Source organism: Bubalus bubalis, chromosome 21 (assembly GCF_019923935.1).
Source record: "Bubalus bubalis isolate 160015118507 breed Murrah chromosome 21, NDDB_SH_1, whole genome shotgun sequence".
Classification (NCBI taxonomy): Eukaryota; Metazoa; Chordata; class Mammalia; order Artiodactyla; family Bovidae; genus Bubalus; species Bubalus bubalis.
Genome location: NC_059177.1, coordinates 38,807,528 through 38,827,155, shown reverse-complemented (window position 1 = coordinate 38,827,155; position 19,628 = coordinate 38,807,528). Strand labels below are relative to the sequence as shown.

At 42.8% G+C, this 19,628-nt stretch overlaps 1 protein-coding gene across 22 annotated transcripts in view; it reads right to left on the bottom strand.

The window, feature by feature from the left end:
• Nucleotides 1-19,628, bottom strand: part of CADPS (calcium dependent secretion activator) — a 463,291-nt gene that overhangs the window by 41,492 nt on the left and 402,171 nt on the right. For all 22 annotated transcript variants that reach the window (XM_044934052.2, XM_044934055.2, XM_044934056.2 and 19 more), the window contains one exon: nucleotides 3,792-3,824. In XM_044934052.2, coding sequence (XP_044789987.2) covers nucleotides 3,792-3,824 — 33 coding nt within the window. The remainder of the gene's footprint in view (nucleotides 1-3,791; nucleotides 3,825-19,628) is intronic.

The following is a 19,628-nucleotide window of genomic DNA, read 5'->3' as shown; positions in this document are numbered from 1 at the left end:
GGGAAGATGCCCTGGAGAAGGGAAAGGCCACCCACTCCAGTGTTCTGGCCTGGAGAATTCCATGGACTACAGTCCATGGTGTCGCAAAGAGCCAGACACAACTGAGCGACTTTAATTTCACTTTAAACCACATGGCTATCTAGTAACATGGGAAAAACTTACAGGATGGTTTTTAATATTTCACAATTGCGTTGTTTATTTTAAATGTGCCTTGGACAGACTGACAGCATGAGATGAAGATTTTAAAAAATAATTAAACAAATAATGGCTATATAAATCCCCATATAGTTAACTGTAATCCATGTGTAGAAGACATAATTTGAAGAAGCCACTTGGTGGCTGGAAGAAATAGGACATTTTAATCATGGCGTGTTCCTCCCAGGATATTTCTGAGCTTGAGGGAAATGAATTCAAATTTCCAGCATCCTAAAGCCAGCCCTAATTAGGAATGCAAATCTGCTCCGTACTGAAGGGTCGAATACTCCACCTAAGACAAAGAGATGTGCTTTGGGGATCGTGCAATGTTCTGAATGGTAACAGCGCTTCTCTCTGTTAGTATAGATAATTAAGGGACAAACGTCTACGGTAACTAAATACTAGTCCCCACAAGAAACTAAACCAACAAACCGTGTGCCAAAAACCTCGCAGGGCAACCGAGGTCAGCTCACCAGAACTAGAAACAACTTAAAAGATGATTTTATCCCAGAGTACTTAAACCTGGCTGCAAATGAGAAGGATATGGGAAGCTTGAAAGATACTAATGCCTAGACCCCACACCCAGAGATTCTGCTTTAAGCTGCCAGGCAACCTCATAGTGATACTTCTAAAAAAAAACTCCCTATGTTTCCAGTATAGAACAAAGGTCAAGAATCGCTGATTTAGCCACTGGATCCCAGAGTTGTGCAGAATACCAGAATCTAGTGGACAGCTTCTTAGAGATCTCCAGGCTTCACCCCAGAATGGCTGAGTCAGAATCTCCAGAGGCAAGGGGCTGGGAATCTCTACAGCAAAAACAACCAAAACCAACCAAAAAAACCTTGCCAACTATCACCTCTGCACATTCTGGTTTGGGGACTACTGATTTAATAGGTGATATTTGCTGGTGAGCTGGTAGACTCGCTCTTCAAGACAAAAACAATCAAACAAAACAACCAAGCTTGAAGTGTAGCGCTTGACAGTTTCGTGGTGTAAATACTCCCTCCAAGGCTGAGTTTGAGCTGCCAATGTGCCCTCAACTGAAGGCAGAGTTGGAAGCAAACACACACCATTGACTCTTGGGAGCCAGCGCCAGTGGCTCTGCGTATCAAACCGCGAGCACTTGAATGTTCACGCGCCCGTCAACTCGGCAGGTGACCACGGCAGCCACTGAACCTCCCTGCGCCTCAGCTTCCTCACTGTGAAACACGATGGTCCTATTACTCCCCTCCCAGGGCTGTTTTGAGAAGTAAATAATTATTGAGAAGTAAACTATTATTTACTCTGGGTGAACAGTGTATATACAGTACATGTGTATCCTGTACTAATGTTTTCTGGAAAATTATTTATTAAAACATTTGCTATAATATTATTGTCTGAGCCACCAGGGATTTGCTGCAAAATACTCTAAGGAACTTAATTTTAAAGTTGAGCTTTGTCCCCAAGGGGTACTAATGGGTGAAATCATGGTGAAAGAGCACATTTGACATGCCAATCGTATTTTTTCTGATATTCATTAAAATAATTTCTCAGTTTTCCAAAAAAAGATGTTTGTCTATGCACTAAAGGAAATCATAGCCGGCAGATGATGTAGTGTTTAAGAACTTGAAGGCTCAGCTGTGCCTCTTATGAACCGTGGGATCCTCAGCAAGCCAACCTCGTAGGGCCACCGTTTCCTCATTTTGACAGGGGACTGTTGTGAAGGTTGAAAGTAAAGTGCTTCAAACAATGCCTCACACACGGAGGTTATTTATAAGGCTTGGTTGCAGTTTTTGTCCCTATGAGATTGTATATTGTGGATGGGAAGTGTACCACATTTGGGGACATACTGCATCACTTTCTCTTTCTCCTTAGGGGGAGGAAACTTGGCTAATTGATTTTTGTTCCTTTTCGTGTCGATGTAGAATCCATTTTGTCCTAATCTTGACAATAAATCTGAGCCTGGCTCACAGGAAGTACGTTGAGCCCAAGTGACATTACCAATACTTGACTTTTTTTGACCTCTGCCCCCAATAATTTTAACTGCCCAATAATTTCAGTTGATAGAACCAACTGCCAGATCAATTTTTTTCCCCAAACATTTAGGTCCTGCCCACTGGTCACCTGTTTAAATCTCATTGGTGAGCTCTCCCCTTTGCTTCGAGGTGAAACAGAAAACAGACTTCAGTTACCAGATCTTTGGGTTGCGGACTATAAACTTCCTTTCTATGACTGCTGAAGCCCAGGCTAGGCCAGGGTGGATGTCAACAATTCATCCCACCTCCTCCCTTGTGCAACAGAGCAGAATATCTCCCCCCACCCCACCCTGCTCCTGCTGCAGAAATAGCTAGGGAGTGTCCCATGTATGTGCCATGTAATCTGCACAGTGAATCTGTGATGTGCGTTTTTATCCCTATCTTAAGGATGGAGAACCAGGCTCAGAAAACTTGAGTAGTCTGCTCCCCGTGGGCTGGAAGTTTCTACTCTGGGGCTTTTGCAAAAATAAATTACTTCTCTCCTAGCTCCAGGTATGTGAGCTTTTTCTCTTCTCCATTATAAGGACTATCTACGTGAAGGAGTCGGGGGTCCCCCGATGAGAAGTATTATATAAATTCAAAGCATAATTATTGATTGTACATTCTTTCATTAAACAAACAAAATATATGCTAATGTTAAACTCCCTCCAATTTTCCATTTTGCCATCCTTTGAGAAATAAGCCAATAAACCATTACACACTGAGCTTCCTGGGGAAATGAATTTAAATGTTAATATAAATCCTTTTAGAAAAAAACAAATTTTAACAAATAAGTATTTGAACAAGGAGGGTACTTAACCACGTTCAGAATGAGAAACGCTCAGTACAAGGCCCTTGGTGGCTGTTGAGATAAGCTCTTTAAATTTAATATTTTATAATAGACTCACACCTCTTTTGTTAGAAATGGAGAAACAGAATCATTTTCTTTTCCCCTTTATTGGAATATATTTAAATCTCTCCAATTTTATTTTGCTAATAGGCAGGCCCAAGTTGGTCTATAAATGTATCCTGATTTATCACAGGTAATCCCACACTCTAGCATTCATGTGTAGTACTTAACCTCAATTTAAATGTAAATTTTGGGCAACTTTGAGTGCTTTATCTGTGAACTTGGAGAGCTCTCTTCATTAATGAGGTCTGGACTAATTATAAGCAGTTTTGTAAGGTTTCTTTAAAACAATTGCAGAATTGACCCCAAAATGAACAAATTCTGAATTTGTTTTTAAAAAATGCTGGCATGCTTGTGCAAATTTCTAGCTCAACGCCCTACTCCCAAGGTGTGCACATAGGAGGGGAGGGGAGCCGGATGATAACAGAATGAAATATGCCAGAGAAACTAATGGAGATGGAAACGAAAGTGAACTGGGGTCACCCTCAAATACAATCTCTTTTTCCTGCTGAAAGAAACCATACCCTCTTCTCATCTCAAAACAATTTTACCAGGAAATATTCTTGCCTTCCTTTCTTCTGGTGATTCAAGTCAGGACTATACAATCTAGTGGCAACTAATGAAAAGGCACCATCAAAATTCTCATGAAAGCCAACCCCTCCCCCCAAGAAAAACAGTTTTCAAATACTCACAGGCACATCCACGTATTTGGAAGCTGCCTTCACCTAAGGAGGAAAGGAGAGGATGGAAGTGAGGCTGGTGTTTATGTTTAGTTGTTCACAGCTCGTTGCTGTATCACCATCAGAGTTAAAACAATCTGCTGGCAGACAGAGCTGACCAGGAAACACAAGAAAGGTACTAAAACAATAAAATCTGTTTGTTATTTTTTTCTCCAAGCGAGACCCACTGTTTTGGAGAGAAAAAGAGCAAGAGAGAGGGAGGGAGAGAGAAAGAGAAAGACAGCAAAGTTTTACTGACACACTGGACCTAGTGTGGGAGTTCTGCATTTTCCTCCCTCCCCTTAAAAAAAAAATTATTATTATTTTGATGCAGACCATTTTTAAAGCCCTCATCACATTTTTTACAATATTGCTTTTGTTTTGTGTTTGGATTTTTTGGCTGCAAGCCAAGCAGGATTTTAGCACCGTCCCCTCCTGCTGCACCCCAGTACTGGAATCACCACATTTACCCACACGTCTCCCAGGAAAACATCCAAGGGAGTATTTGTCCCTGTTGCTCTTTTCTCAAAGTCACTTCTTAAAATGTCAACTCTTAGGGTATATATAAAGTTAATCTTAAAAATGCATTCCAATCTACATTAGGTGCAGACAAATATTGTCTGATTCCACTTGCACGAGATACCTAGAATAGTCAAATTCATAGAGTCAGAAAGTACACTCATAGATGCCAAGGGCTGGGGGTGGGGTGGGGGGTGGGAGACTGAGGACTTGGTGTTTAATGAGGAGAGAGTTTCAATTTAGGAAGGTGACAATTTTAGGAGATGGATAATGGTGAGAGTTGTACAACAATGTGAATGTACTTAGTGTCACTCAAATGTGCCATTAAATATGGTTAAAATAGTAGGTTTTATATTATGTGACTTTTACCACAATTAAAAACTTAAACAACAACAAAAAAAGGAGAAATCAGTGAGCCAATGGGCAGAGTGCAAAGAGTTCAGGATTTGGAGTCAAAAGTTCTGTAAGTGATGGAACTGTTAATAGTTGACCCTCAGATCATCACTTTGGAGTCCCTTCTCCTAGGTTACTCAATTTCTAGAATAGGGTGACAGCGCTGTGTACTTTGTAGGGTTGATAACCCACCTGATCAAGTGACAAAATGTATGAGAAAGTGTTTCGTAACCTTTAAAGGGTGGAATACACACTGATTAGTCAATTATTGAGAGGACAATGCGTCCTATCTCCTGAAATCACCAACACCCTAGATGATTCCCAGAGTATCCTGTTACAGATTCTCTGAGAACCCTGCATTTTTTTTTCTTTGCAGCTCTGATCACAACTGCAATTCAGTCATTTCTCTGCCATGTCTGTCTCCCAAACAATGTCATGTCTTGCCCATGGCTGTCTCCTGTGACTCATTTGGTACCTGGCTTAGAAAGGGCACTCAGGGAAAATCTGTAGAAGGAAGAAGCAGCTAGTGACCAGTGCTGGCTTCAGGACGCTTAAGGGATAAGCAGACAAGATCGAGAAGTCACTGCAGGAGTCAGTCTGAAAGCCCAAAGGGTTGCATATAAAGCTGGGTACTTGCAAAGCATGGTGGGTGAAGGAGTGAATCCACTCTGGGCTGTTAAGGGGAGTATGAGGAAAGCTTTCTAGGTTTTGCATAATTAACATTTTGCTAAATGATTCTCAACCTGAACTATTTCCTCTTTATTCCTGTTCTAGAATTTAGTTTGAGCAAGAGGGTGACTCTCCTTTCACGTCTCCTCTATGTACATTAACATTTAACATTTCTATGATATTTTTCACTTTGCAAAACATTTTCATGTATTGTTTCTTTTTTAAGCCAACCTGCAAAAGGGGTGAGGGCTATTAATCCTATCTATTGACTATTGAGAACATTAAAACCCACTGAATTTAAAAATTTATTTGATCGTGACCTGGGCCAGAAGGCAGAGAAGCCCAACTAACATGCAGGGCTCCTGAGCCCTAACTTTTCCTTTGGAACTCCCGATCTTCTCACCACTGGTAAAAAGTGTGAGGAAGGTAAGCCTCAGTGGTCAGGCAGGCAGTTACTGACAAAATAATTCTTCTCAGCTACAAATTGCCTCCTTTGCTCTGTTGAGTGAGTGCTTGGCAGTTGGTAAGAGTTTTGCTACAGCTGAAATGATCAACCTTTCAACACGCCCACTCTTCCCACCAACATGCAGTTTTAACCCAGAAAAGGACACCAGTCAGAGCCTATTCCTTTCAAATCAGATTGGGAAGATAAGGTAAACTCTGTATCAGGATGAAAATCATCCCCTCTGCTGCATGCACCAGCACTTAGTTCAGGGGTCTTTTTTAAAAACTTGATAACTGCTGACTTGCACTTAACCTTATTAACCTTTCTCCCATCCCATAATAAAAACCAGCTCAGAATAAATCGTGGTCCTATTATTATTTAGAAAGATGTGCTGTATCATTTTTGGTTCTGGCCACTGAACTTGAAGGAAGATGTTGAGGACCCAGGGTGGTCTGGAAGTGTCTTCTACAAGAAAAGTGAAGGAGAAGTGTCTGGAAAAGGAAGGGCTAATGGCAAAGGAAATGAAAACCTTCATGTAGTTCAGCAAGGACCTTCAATGTAGAAGGGTTGAACTAGGTCATGGTAATTCTCGAGCATACAATCAGGAAGGATGAGGAACACAATGGGACTCTAAAGGAAGGTGAAAATAGCTATCTTGGTCGAGCCAGGCGCTGGCTGTCTCTGTGACCAAGGACACCTTGCTGGAGGAGCTCAAGCACGAGGTATGCAAGATGCTCCGACGTGAGCCTTTCCTCACATGAGAGATTACCTCTTAAGACTGCTTCCCGTTGTCTGTTGCTCATCTTCTTAAGAGAGCGAATGCTGGGACTTCCCTGGTAGTCTAGTGGTTAGGAATCCACACTGCAATGCAGGGACATGGGTTCGATCCCTGGTCCAGGAGGATCTCACATGTCATGGGGCAACTGAGCCCGTGCACAACTACTAAGCCTGTGCTCTAGAGACCCAGAGGCACAACTGCTGAGCCCGTGTGCTGCAACTACTGAAGCCTGGGTGCCCCAGAGCCCATGCTCTGCAACAAGGGAGGCCACCGCAAGGAGAAGCCTGTGCAACGCAACTGGAGAGTAGCCCCCACTTGCTACAACTAGAGGAAGCTCGTGTGCAGCAAAGAAGACCCAGCACGGCCGAAACTAAATAAATAAGTAAAATTTTTAAAAAGATAGAAAGCTATTATTAGTTCTGTTTTTTCATTTGTCTGTTTTTCAGTACACGTCAAGATGTTGCAGAGTGAGTAAGCTGACAGAACCAGGATCCAACTGTGGCCCCTAGAGAGCCCTTCCCTGCTTAATGTAACCTTTATGAGCTACCTTTAGGTGCTTTGTTTTTTTTAGTATCCACAGGACTCTGTCTTTGGCCAGCTATATGCTAAGCAGAGAGGAAGCACCAGATCCTCCCAACTCAATAGGGATTTTTGAATCATTGTCAAGGGTCAGAAAATCTGAGCGCACACCAGGTGACTCTGACCAAGTTAATTAACTTCTGAGCCTACTCTGCAAATGGGACAATTATAATGTTCCTCAAAGGAATACGGAGGGGATGGGACGAGGTAATCCAGCTAAGGGTGAAGAACAGTGCTGCAGATGTGGTAAAAGCTACTACCTGTACCTCTTCTTACTCCAATGTTGGATTCCTGGTGTAGATCAAGTACCAGCTCCACATCCCAGTGGCCATGGTGACAGTTTCACTGCTCATGTCTAGCCCATGAGCAATTTCTCACCATAAAAAGGATGCTGGAATCTCCCCAGGTTTCCAGCAGGTATCTTAGCTGGTTCTCAGTCTGGCAAACGTCCTGTCAATTCCGTGAACACCACATGCAGCGGACTCCTCTCTAGAACACCGAGGCAGTGTTCCCTTCTACTCCCTTCCTCAGGCTGCCCGAGCCAGGGCACGAGTGAGAGGGCAATTCCCCAAGTCAGGGCGCTCTGTACATCCAATCACATATCCCTAGCACTCTCTGGTACAAAGCTAAGTGCCCTGTGGCACAGGAGAAAAGGCTGAGGGAGAGGGGTTTGCCCAGATACCATCCTTTCTCTATAGGGACCCAACTGCCCTCCAAGGGAGAGGCAAGAACTGTGACTTCAGCCAGACTTCATTTCCTGAGACTCCCTACTTTCCCACCATCCCCTTTGGTGGGACAAAGAATGCCTGCCTCCTCTCTAGCAGTATCCATAAACACCCCACCCTCACCCCTTGACCAGACAGAGCCAATTCTGGGTTCAGAAGAGACACACAAATTAGGAGAAGTTGATGGAGACCAAGGGTAAAGGTCATATTTTCACAGGTCTTCAGGAAAGAACAATTCTCAGGTCCTGGGCACTGCATTAGGGGACAGGGATGGAAGCCACTGATGCTTGACTCACGGTCCCTTCCTTGGATGGTGTCTAAATGCACAATCTCTCCAAACACCCAGAATGAGTCATGTCCCCCGACACGACTCATAATTATAACTAACATTTCTTGAGTGCTTCCTACTTGCCAGGTGCTGAGTTAGGAAGACTGCACTTGTTATATTTAATCTTCACAACAATCTTTGAAAAAGAGTCCTATTAACAATCCCATTTTACAGCTGACAAAACTGAGGCTGAGAGAAAGGAAGCAATTTGGCTTAAAGTCACACAGGCAGTAAGTTACAGCTTTGAACCTCACATCCCCCAAGCTGTCTATAATCCAGTTTAGAAAAAAAATCTATCAAACCACTTTTATTAACCAGTCATATTTAAGTCTTGTTTCTCATTGTATGTAGACACAACCTAAAATGGCTTTTCCTCAAAAAATATTTGAGGGATTTGAATAATAATCTGTGCCGACTCAGGGCAGAAGGTCCAAAACGGTTTCTCTGGCTTTGAATGTCCCAGCTAATTACCTAGACCCTCCACCTGACTTAGCGTGTGTAGACAGGCTTAATGGTTACTCTATTGAGCTCCCCCATTATTTTTCAGGTGCCCAAAGGTAATCTTTTCATTGAACACTCACCATTCTGGGATTTTCACAATGCTGATGACTAAGGGATTTTCTTCTGCCTGGTCCTAATAAGGGGACCTGAGTTAATCATTGTGTGGCTCTGACAGGGAGCACGGCGGGGGCTTAAACCACTTCTCTTGCTTCATTAGGGGAAAAAGCAACCCAGGTGCAGACCACGAGGACCTCAGGGTTTGATACTATTAAATCAATGCACAGACAAGAAAAAAAAGTGGATTAGGCCCTTTTTGCAAACAGAAATCTGGTGGGTAGGACGCAAAGATGGAAGAAAAAAGAAGTCAGAACAGATACCACTGCATTAGCGACTGCCTGAGCTCTCTTTCTCCCTGTGGTCCCTTAAAAAAAAAAAAAAAAAAAGACAAAAACCAACCAAGCCAACGATTTATTCTCTGCACGAGCTGACTCCACCCGTTCCTGTTTGACTTCACAAGAGCTCTGAGCTGATTTCTCTGCCTTTGCCTAAAAAATGCTGACCACACTGCTCTTCCAAGGGCCCAGCAATATCTACTTCAACGCTTGGCTTGTGAAGTATCTGCTGCAAAGATCATGATGCTATTTTACCTTTTTTCCCATTTCCCTAACCAAGAAAATCTTAGAAATCGGCTTTTCATTTTTTATTTTTTAAGAGTTGAGGCAGTTCAGTATCTCAGTATCATAGTTCGTGCCACTACCATCTATAAAATGACTTTATCTTTATTAGTTGAATTTTATCATTTATCACTATCTTCATGTCTAGATTGTAGGCTCCATGAGGAATAAGAATTTCTTTTTTTTCTCCTCACTATCTACACTGCCTGGTATACAGTAGAGGCTAAATAAAAAATAATCAACAAAGACAGGGGACTCTACTCAATACTCTGTAATCACCTATATGGCAAAGAACCTGAAAAAGAGTAGATATGTGTGTATGTATAACTAAATCACTTTGTTGTATACCTGAAATGAACACAAAATTTTCAATCAACTATATTCCAATACAAAATAAAAAATTTAAAAAGTGTTGAAAGAATGACTTGCTGAGCATGGTACTCTTTATTCTGTACCCAGGATAGAAGCTTCCAGTGCTCTCTGGAATAACACAATAACTGGTACACAGTAAGAGCTTAAGAAATATTAGCTAATATTGTTACTAGTGTCTAACTCACATGTAGTTAGCTGGGAGCGACTGTACCAAGTGAGTTCTTAGTTGTAGTTTACAGACTAGCAAAACGGTTGGCAAACTCTTGCCTGTGGGTCAAATCTAGTCTGCTGCCTGTTTTTGTGTAGTTCATGAGCTAAGAACGGTTTTCACATTTTTAAGTGAAAGAAAATCAAAAGAAGAATCATATTTCCTGACATGATACAATGACAAGAAACTGACATTTCAGTGTTCATCGATAAAGTTTTACTGGAACACAGCCATACCCATTCATTTATATCTTGCTGATAGCTGCTTTCATGCTACAAGGCAGAGCATGCGTTGCTGGGACAGAAACTATGCAACTTATAAAGTAAAAAATATTTATTATCTGGCTCTTTCCAGAAGAAATTTTCTGACCTCTGGACTAGAAATTGCTTAAGTGGAAGCCATTGGGATGAGGGTGGGGAAAAATCATGAAATGCACATTTCTCATCTCAGCATGACCATTAACTAGTTGACTGTCTACCTGTCCAGCCTGTTGGCCTCCTGTCCTTACCTATGATAATAGGGAACAGAGCTCAGGGTCTTCTCTGGATTTCTTACAGAAATGCAACTCTTAGATGGTGTATGAGGCAGCTGCTAGGAAGGATGTGAAGCAGGGAACACTTCCCACACCTTGGAAAGTTCATAAATACTCTAGCAGGAAAACAAAAGGTTAATAATATTTTCATATTAACAAGAGCTCTGGAAATGAGGCTCCAGGAAAAACTACAGTAACAGGGAAAGGGAAAAAACAACAGAGATAAATAAAGACCCTTTGTACAGGTACCAGATAATGCAGCAGGGCCCAGCGGGCAGGACCGGCAGGGAGGCAGCAAGATTACAACAGGTAGTGTGTGCTGCCTACTCACTCTGCGCCAGGCGCTGTTTTCAGTGTTTTTTATGAACCACCTCATTAATATTCTCCGTACCTTTGAGATACGTCATCTGTACCTCTCTGGGCTGTCATGAGGTTTAACTAAGATGATACACACACAGGGCATAATAAAGGACACAGCAAGTGCTCAGTACTTGCTACTGTTACTACTGTTAGAACTGCAGGCCAAACGAACAGCCTTTCTATTCCATTAGTAAAATCAGCTAATTTGCCTTGCATCCCTACATGTGCCCTTCTGTTTCCTCAGTCTCGAGTTCTCATGCTCTCTTTTGTTGTGTGGCAGAAATGGAATGGGCTATACGTGCACATAAGCCCCTATGATAAGCATCGCTTAGGCCAATAACATGGGAGAAGCGTGGTCCATCATTAATCAGCAGATTGGAACTATGTGAAAAAGGACATGGGCATTTCTAACAGGGCTTAGAGGCAGTGTGGAGAAGCAGCAGAGAGCACAGACTCTGGGGTTAGATAACGTGGGGCCAAATTCTAGATCTACCACTTATTAGACAATTTACTTCACTTTTCTATGCCTCACTTTCCTCATCTATACAATGGGCATAACAGAACTTTTCATGGAGTAGATGGGTTATTAAGTAAGTTTTCAGAATAGCTCCTGGTTCACAGTAAGAACTGTGTGTCAGCTCTTCATATCATTTCTGCTGGAAAATCAGGTTGTTCTAGGTTGTCAAACCTGTATATTGAGCTTGGTCTGGCCCTGCACTATCAGACAGGTACAAGTGGCTATTTAAATTTAGATAACTGAAAAAGAAATGCAACTAAAAATCCAACTTTTTAGTTGAAGTAGCCACATTTCAAGTACAGGTGGCTATCGTATCAGACAGTTGAGATACAGAATAGTTCTGCCATTGAATAAAGTTCTATTGGACATTTCTGGTCTAGATTCAAGAGACATTCATACATTTAGGTTATTAAATTTTTTAGTGATAAGAATGAAGAGGTGTGTCATTCAATTCTCATATCAGAACATGAGATCAGTTGGAAGAAGAAGCAAGGGGAAGGAAGAAGCCATGGGTGTCAAGAGCCTCATCCTGTGGATCACACAACAACTTAAGGTGGATGGGAATTATGTAAAGTGATAAAGACTCCAAGAGAGTGCTGGTAATATAGATGCACCCAATAGAAGGGAGCTGGGAGGAGAAACAGAGAGAGTACAGTAAGTAACGCTCTACCAAGTATAGCAGGGGAAAAAAATCATCTCTATGATCGATAAACCAGAAAGAGCAATTTAAGAACAGCACTTAGAGCTAGGAAGAGAAAAGCCAACTTGTTTAAAAGGGTCCCTTGTGGAATAAGGGATTGAGAGTGGAAAGAGATGGGACTGAGAACTGTTGCTTTTAAAAAATTATTACTGTGTTTCTGTACTATTTCACATTTCAAATATGTATGTATATTTCTCTCATAAGAAATTATTGCAAAAAGAACAAAACCAGCGATAGAATTTTCAGCATTCTAGCATTTGCAGGAAGACTGTATCTTCTCCAGGGTAACTTCTTCAAGGTTTTTGCTTGACTGAAATCATGTTTCTGAGCAGCAAAACCTAGCAAAAACCCCCCTCAATACATAATCTGGATGCTCTAAGTGCATCTTGGGAAGAGGAATGAATTGTAAGTGCCAACCGAGGGACTGACGGCTTGGGGGAGACAGAATGTGCCAGTGGGTGGATGTACTGGGACTGTGTGTGCGGGTGAGCAGTTGAGCAAACCTCGGTGGCTCCTGCTTGGGGCCAAGTGACAATTACAGTGAACGCCCCTTCCAACACTTTGTGAGCACTGGAGGAAAACGCAGCCCTGAGGTGCATCTGGAACTGCAGACAGCATGACGGATTCCCAGAGCTCTGCCACCAGAGGGGCTGGAGTGTTTTCAATGCTCGCTGAAGATCAAGGTTGTTTCTGGCCAACTGGGAAGTGCTGTGCCCGTGTCAGCACCGTGTTCATGCCGCACAGATGCACATTCGGTGTGAAGCCATCTTCCTCCACTTTCCTTTTTAGGAGGGCAGGATTTTAGAAGTGCTGTTTTTACCAGATGTGGGAACTGTGACGTCAAAAATTGTTTATGGGTAGGTCATCAGAAGGCTGCTGCTCAGCAACATAATCACTGGCTTTCAAAATGTGATTCACATTTGAAAGACAAGAGTCAAGCATCAAAATGTTTTCAAATAAAATTTCTCTAAATTGCCTATAAGTGGAACCTAAACACTTTTTTTTTTTCAGATAAGAGAAAGAGAGTATTGGATTCTAAATTCAGTCTCTCACTATTGTTTTTTCAATGACTGGCTCTATGAATTTTGGGAAAGCAATTGTCTTTTCACAGACAACACAGAAAGAACACTTGATATAAAGTGAAAGGGAAAGTGTTAGTAGCTCAGTTGTGCCAGACTCTCTGCGACCCCATGGACTGCAGCCCACTAGGCTCCTTGGTCTATGGGATTTTCCAGGCAAGGATTCTGGAGTGGTTTGCCATTTTGTTCTTCTCATTTTACAAGTGAAGGAACTATCACTCAGAGAGGTTAAGCTGCTTTCCCCAGGGAACACAGCTAACATAAGGCAAACCTAGGATTTGAACAAAAATGGATCTGACTTCAAAGGATTCATTACTGCATTATGCTGCCCCCTACCCTGCCATACCTTTGATCACAAAACAATTTACCTAAGTTTGAGGAGAAAATCCAAATCATGGCTTATGGATCTACTTTGAAAAGCAAAGAATGTCTGTGCTCAGTTGCTTCAGTTGCGTTCGACTCTTTGAGACCCTACAGACTGTAACCCTCCATGCTCTTTTGTCCATGGGATTCTCCAGGCAAGAATACTGGAGTGGGTTGCCATGCCCTCCTCCAGGGATCTTCTTGACTCAGGGATCAAACCCGCGTCTATTATGTCTCCTGCATTGACAGGTGGGTTCTTCACTACTAGCGCCACCTGAGAAGTCCCAGGAGGTAATGTTATAATGCTATTCACCTATCATCACAACAAGACTTCATATGTAACAACTGATGGAACCATCATGGATATTTTGAGATAACCTCTGAGGACCACTGGAGAGCTTCAGAAGGACTGGGGGAAGGTAGGAGACAGCCCAGGCTTCCCTGGAAAGCCTCCTTAGGCAAGAACACGAGTTGCAGGGCTGCTGGTTGATTGCACGGCTTCTGTGCATGTTCATAAATATTGATCGTGATTAAACTATTATCATAGTAATGAGGGTAATAATACCTCCTCCAGCCCATCCCACCACACTACTCTAAGTCCCCACCTTTCATCAAACAAAGAGCTGCTGGCACTGCTGGGGAGTTGGGCAAGAGGCAGGGAAATGATCTCTATTAAGCAAAAGCATTCTGTTCCATGCGCTGATTAGGCGCTGCAGCCTCATTAATGAGGAGAATTGTTCGCGTCTCCTGTTGCTCAGGGTACTGTGCTCCGAGACTGGGTCCAGGAAGTGTATGTTCTCATCTCTCTTCCCCCCTGGGGCTTCCGAACAGATGCCCGATAGAAGGAGACCTGTTTTTCTTTCCACTCTCCCTCATTTCTGTCCCAACCATTACTTCCCAGGGAGGATTTCTGCAAGGCTCAAGGGCTCCTCCAAAACCACTCTTTCTTCTCATGCTGCTGAGACTCAACAATGGTCACAAGCTTATTATTTCCCTGGCACAAGGCTAAGCGATTTATTGGTAATTAACCCTCACACTGGGAGGGGTGATGGTTATTACCCTTTAGAGATGAGGAAATTGAGGCTCAGAGAGGTTTCGTGACTTTCTAAAGGACCCAAAGTCAGCAGTATCATGGAGCAGGTGTGTGAATGTGGGTCCGCTGGACTCTGGGGTCTGTGCCCTCTCAAGGTTACTGAGCTGCTCTTCCATGTGCCTATTTACATGACATCCTCTCACTTTAGGGGAAACGTGGAAATGCAGAATGGAAAGCTTTAATCTGTAAACTCTCCATGAAGGAATAAAGGCTTATTTTTATTTGGTTATATTGGGACTTCCCTGGTGGTCCAGGGGTGAAGAGTCTGCCTTCCAATGCAGGAGACGCAGGTTCGACCCCTGGTTGGGGAACTAAGATTCCACCCGCCCCAGGACAAGTAAGCCCATGCGCCGCCACCACTGAGCCCACCTGCCCTAGTGCCTGCACTCTGCAACAACAAGACCCACTGCAGGGAGCTCGCACACAGCAACCGCAGAGACTGCTTGCCACAACGAAGACCCAGCACAGCCAGAAAATAAAGAAACAACAATAATGAAAAAGTAGGGGGCCCTTGCCCATTTCTGGCATTTTCGGGTTTTATCTTGTAAACATCTCTCAACACCAAGAAGCCCAACTGAATGTAAGCTGGAAGAGGCCAGGAGCCACGTCTTACTCGTGTCCTTGCTTCCACATGGCCCTGGTGCTGAGCCGAGGTAGCCTGTACTGAATAGTAATGTTTCTACACGAGGGCACCACTTGTCACCCCTGCGGCCTTCCCCTATCCCTGCAGCTGGGCTCACCTTGAACTCAAGGGTATACGCTGCTTACGCTGCTGCCACCAGAGATAAGCTGTCTCTTATAGCCGGGCTAGGTCTGCTACAGAGTGAAGCATTTTCTCTCCCCCCACCCCCTCCACCGCACCTCAGGTAAAGATCAGGGAAAACACACACATTGATAAGACAGGAGGTCTGGGTTCTATGTCAAAATGCCTTGTTCAAGTCATTTTCCTTCTCTGGTCTCAGTGTAAACAACTGCAAAATGGGGTGGCTAGAATGTATCACAACTTCCCAAACTTTTAGCATCAGTACCATCTTCCTGATTTGGGCTATTGCCCATGGGCCATCTGTATGTACTATATTTACTTATTTACCTAATATTCTCCTTTAAATTGGCTCACTTTTTAAATACTTAATTCTAAAAAGAAACCTGGTATCACTGCCATAAATGGAAACTAAGTATCACTCTCAAGAAGAGAAGGTAAGCATAAAAATAAATATAACATATGTATGATGAAGTGATTACTTTCTAGGTAGACAGGGTTGCCTGCTAAGGGTGCTGTGTCTGAGGCTGCTCATTCTGTCTGTCCCTCTCTCTTTTTGTTGGGCATGAAGATCTGAAAATTTGGAGAAGTATGAGAGGCAAACACTCAAAGGAAACTTTCTCCTTGATAGAAGGGTATCGAGGGAAATACAATTAAAAAAGAAATAATCTTCTCACAATTTGACTGGTGTTATTTAATACTGAGTTTTTGCCACATCTGACACCTTCTCATGTAACATATAGACTGTCCCCTACATTTGGTAAATACTCAGTGATACACTAGGAAAGGCTGTCAAAAAGAAGGAGGAGGAGGAAGAAGAGGAAGAAAGGGAAGAAGCAGCAGAAGCAGCAGCCTTAGTTGGTAGAATCTGCTAATTTCTGTGGTATAAGCACTTTTACTCTGGTCAATGTCAAGCTACCAACAAGACATCATTAAAGGTGAACATGAAAGGAACTGCAAAGAATTTGCTCTTAACAGCAGGTAGAAACTGAGCACCTCACTGGAAACAATGGACCAGAAAATCTCAGGTCCTTCTGTTGTATGGACTCTAGATTGCAACTTTCAGTTAACAAAAATCAAGTCTTTTTTAAAAAAAGTCTTCCCTAGTCTGCTGCTGCTGCTGCTGCTGCTAAGTTGCTTCAGTCGTGTTCGACTCTGTGCAACCCCATAGACGGCAGCCCACCAGGCTCCCCCGTCCCAGGGATTCTCCAGGCAAGGACACTGGAGTGGGTTGCCATTTCCTTCTCCAATCTTCCCTAGTCTACTCTAGCTCAATAATTCGCATAGAGCCATCATTTAAAACATGGTGGCTGATTAAGTAACTGACTGTAATACTCAGGACTCTGATATAACCACGGTAACAACTGCAAACATAACAGCATTAAAACAAATATTGAATGCTTGAGTGAAGTCGCTCAGTCCTGTCCAACTCTTTGTGACTCTGAATGCTTATCCCATTGCAGATAGATAGCATTTTCTCATTTATTTCTAAAAATACCACATAATCTATGTATTATTATTTCTATTGTATAGGTCAGTAAATTAAGACAAGAAGTTAATTAATTTGTTTAAGATTATAATATGGTAAGGGGCAGAACTAGACAAGTATGGCTTGGTGTATGTTGAAATAAACTTGGCTCAATTTAACATATGCTTGGAGAATGGAAGATTCAACTCTGGTAAAGGAATCATTTTGATTAATAAGAGAGGTATTCTAGAGATCATGTATGAATGAAAAGTTCCTGAAGAATTAAAGTGAGAAATGCTAAAAGTATACTAAAGTTAGTGGAAAATATCTTTGAGGAATCCAATTTCTGGATATGGAAATGTGCTGAAAAGGAAGTTATAGGAACTTATGAGAGTTTTGGTTGGTTCTGTTACAGGTAATAGTTTGGGTTGCTTAGGAGAAAAGATGCTATGCTAAGGACTGAACCAGTGAGAAAACTGCTGGTTAAAAGCATTAGGGTCATTTCAACCCTCCCACAGGTTTAAGTTGAAGGAAGGCTGTTGCTACTTAATTGCTCAGTCAGTCAGTTTAGTTGCTCAGTCGTGTCCAACTCCTTGCAACCCCATGGACTGCAGCACGCCAGGCTTCCCTGCCCATCACCAACTCCCAGAGCCTACTCAAACTCATGTCCATCGAGTCAGTGATGCCATCCAACCATCTCATCCTCTGTTGTCCCCTTCTCCTCCCACCTTCAATCTTTCCCAGCATCAGGGTCTTTTTGTTGAGTCAGTTCTTTGCATCAGGTGGCCAAAGTATTGGAGTTTCCAGCTTCAGCATCAGTCCTTCCAATGAGTATTCGGGACTGATTTCCTTTAGGATGGCCTGGTTGGATCTCCTTGCAGTCCACAGGACTCTCAAGAGTCTTCTCCAACACCACAGTTCAAAAGCATCAATTCTTCGGTGCTCAGCTTTCTTTATAGTCCAACTCTCACATCCATACATGATCACTGGAAAAACCATAGCCTTGACTAGATGGACCTTTGTTGGCAAAGTAACGTCTCTCTCTGCTTTTTAATATGCTGTCCAGGTTGGTTATAACTTTTCTTCCAAGGAGCAAGCATCTTTCAATTTCATGGCTTCAGTCACCATCTGCAGTGATTTTGGGGCCCCCCCAAAATAAAGTCTCTCACTGTTTCCATTATTTCCCCATCTATTTGCCATGAAGTGATGAGACTGGATGCCATGATCTTAGTTTTCTGAATGTTGAGCTTTAAGCCAACTTTTTCACTCTTCTCTTTCACTTTCATCAAGAGACTCTTTAGTTCTTTACTTGCTAAGTTGTGCCTAATTCTTTGTGACCTCATGGACTGCAGCACACAAGGCTTCCCTGTCCATCACTATCTCCCAGGGTTTGCTCAAACTCATGTCCATTGCATTGGTGATGCCATCCAACCATCTCATCTTGTCACCCTCTTTTCCTCCTGCCCTCAGTCTTTCCCAGCATCAGGGTCTTTTCCAATGAGTGGGCTCTTCACATCAGGTGGTCACAGTATTAGAGCTTCAACATCAGTCCTTCCAATGAATATTCAAGGTTGAAGAAAGGTTAAGAATGGTTATTTATGGGACCCCCATAACATGCCAGGTATCATACAAGGCCAATGCTCACTTTGTACCTAACTGTTCCCTCGAGTCTCTGAGGTAGGCATTAGCATCACCACTTTACAGATGAAGAAAGTGAGACTCCAAAATGTTCAATGACTTTCTCACATTTCTGTAAGTCTGGGCTTCACAATCACATCTCTTCTTCTACCTTTCTGGGGATAAGCTTCCCACTGCATGTGACTCAGAGGTCTGGTCAGAATCTCTATCTTTTAATTTCAGAACAATTATGTTCTGTTTGAAGCCATGCACAAGTTTGTTAGGCATTTCTTTCATAGCTGACCTTTCTATCACCCTGTAGTTCAGCACCTTGTGTTCTAAAGAAAATACTGTGTCTGTGTCATGTTCATGCTGAATACTTATCTGTTTACTAAAGAATATTAAGGGAAATGGTTAACTTTGGATGCTTACTTTATTTCTTCTGAAGGGCTGCCTTGGACAGCAGGTATGTTAATTGTCATGTGTGTTTTCAAGGCATGAACTGGAATGAGGATGATGTCTTACTAGGTGATAAAATTATCTGTCATAGACCCCAAAGTGGATGTCAAGCTCTGAAACACAGGGAAGCAGCTGATGAAAGAAGTCCATAGAAGACATGGCAGATCAGTATTTTACAGTTCTTGAGCATTTCAGGGCAAGCTGCTTTTGTTTGGTCCATATGAACAAAACACATTAGACAACCTAAGTCTTGCCTTCCACTAGTGGCTTGAAGCTTCAAAACGATAAGACCACAAACCCAACACTAGCTTGTAGCAGGCAGCTGGGCTCTCTATGGCCTCTCTTAACTTCTCCAACTGAATCAACTTCCATAATGTCTCCATGCAAACCCTTAAATCCATAACCACAGGCTCCAGACTAGATCCTTAACTCCATCCAGCTCCATCCCTGTCATTTTGCCCCTTTTGCTCTGGCCCTACCCCGAGTTACAATGAACTTCCAGTTTCCAGAATGAAATAGACCTTCGGGGCTTCCCTGGTGGCTCAGATGGTAAAGCGTGTTCCAGAAATGCAGGAAACCCGGGTTCGATCCCTTGGGTTGGGAAGATACCCTGGAGAAGGAAATGGCAACCCACTGCAGTCCTCTTGCTTGGAAGATTCCATGAATGGAAG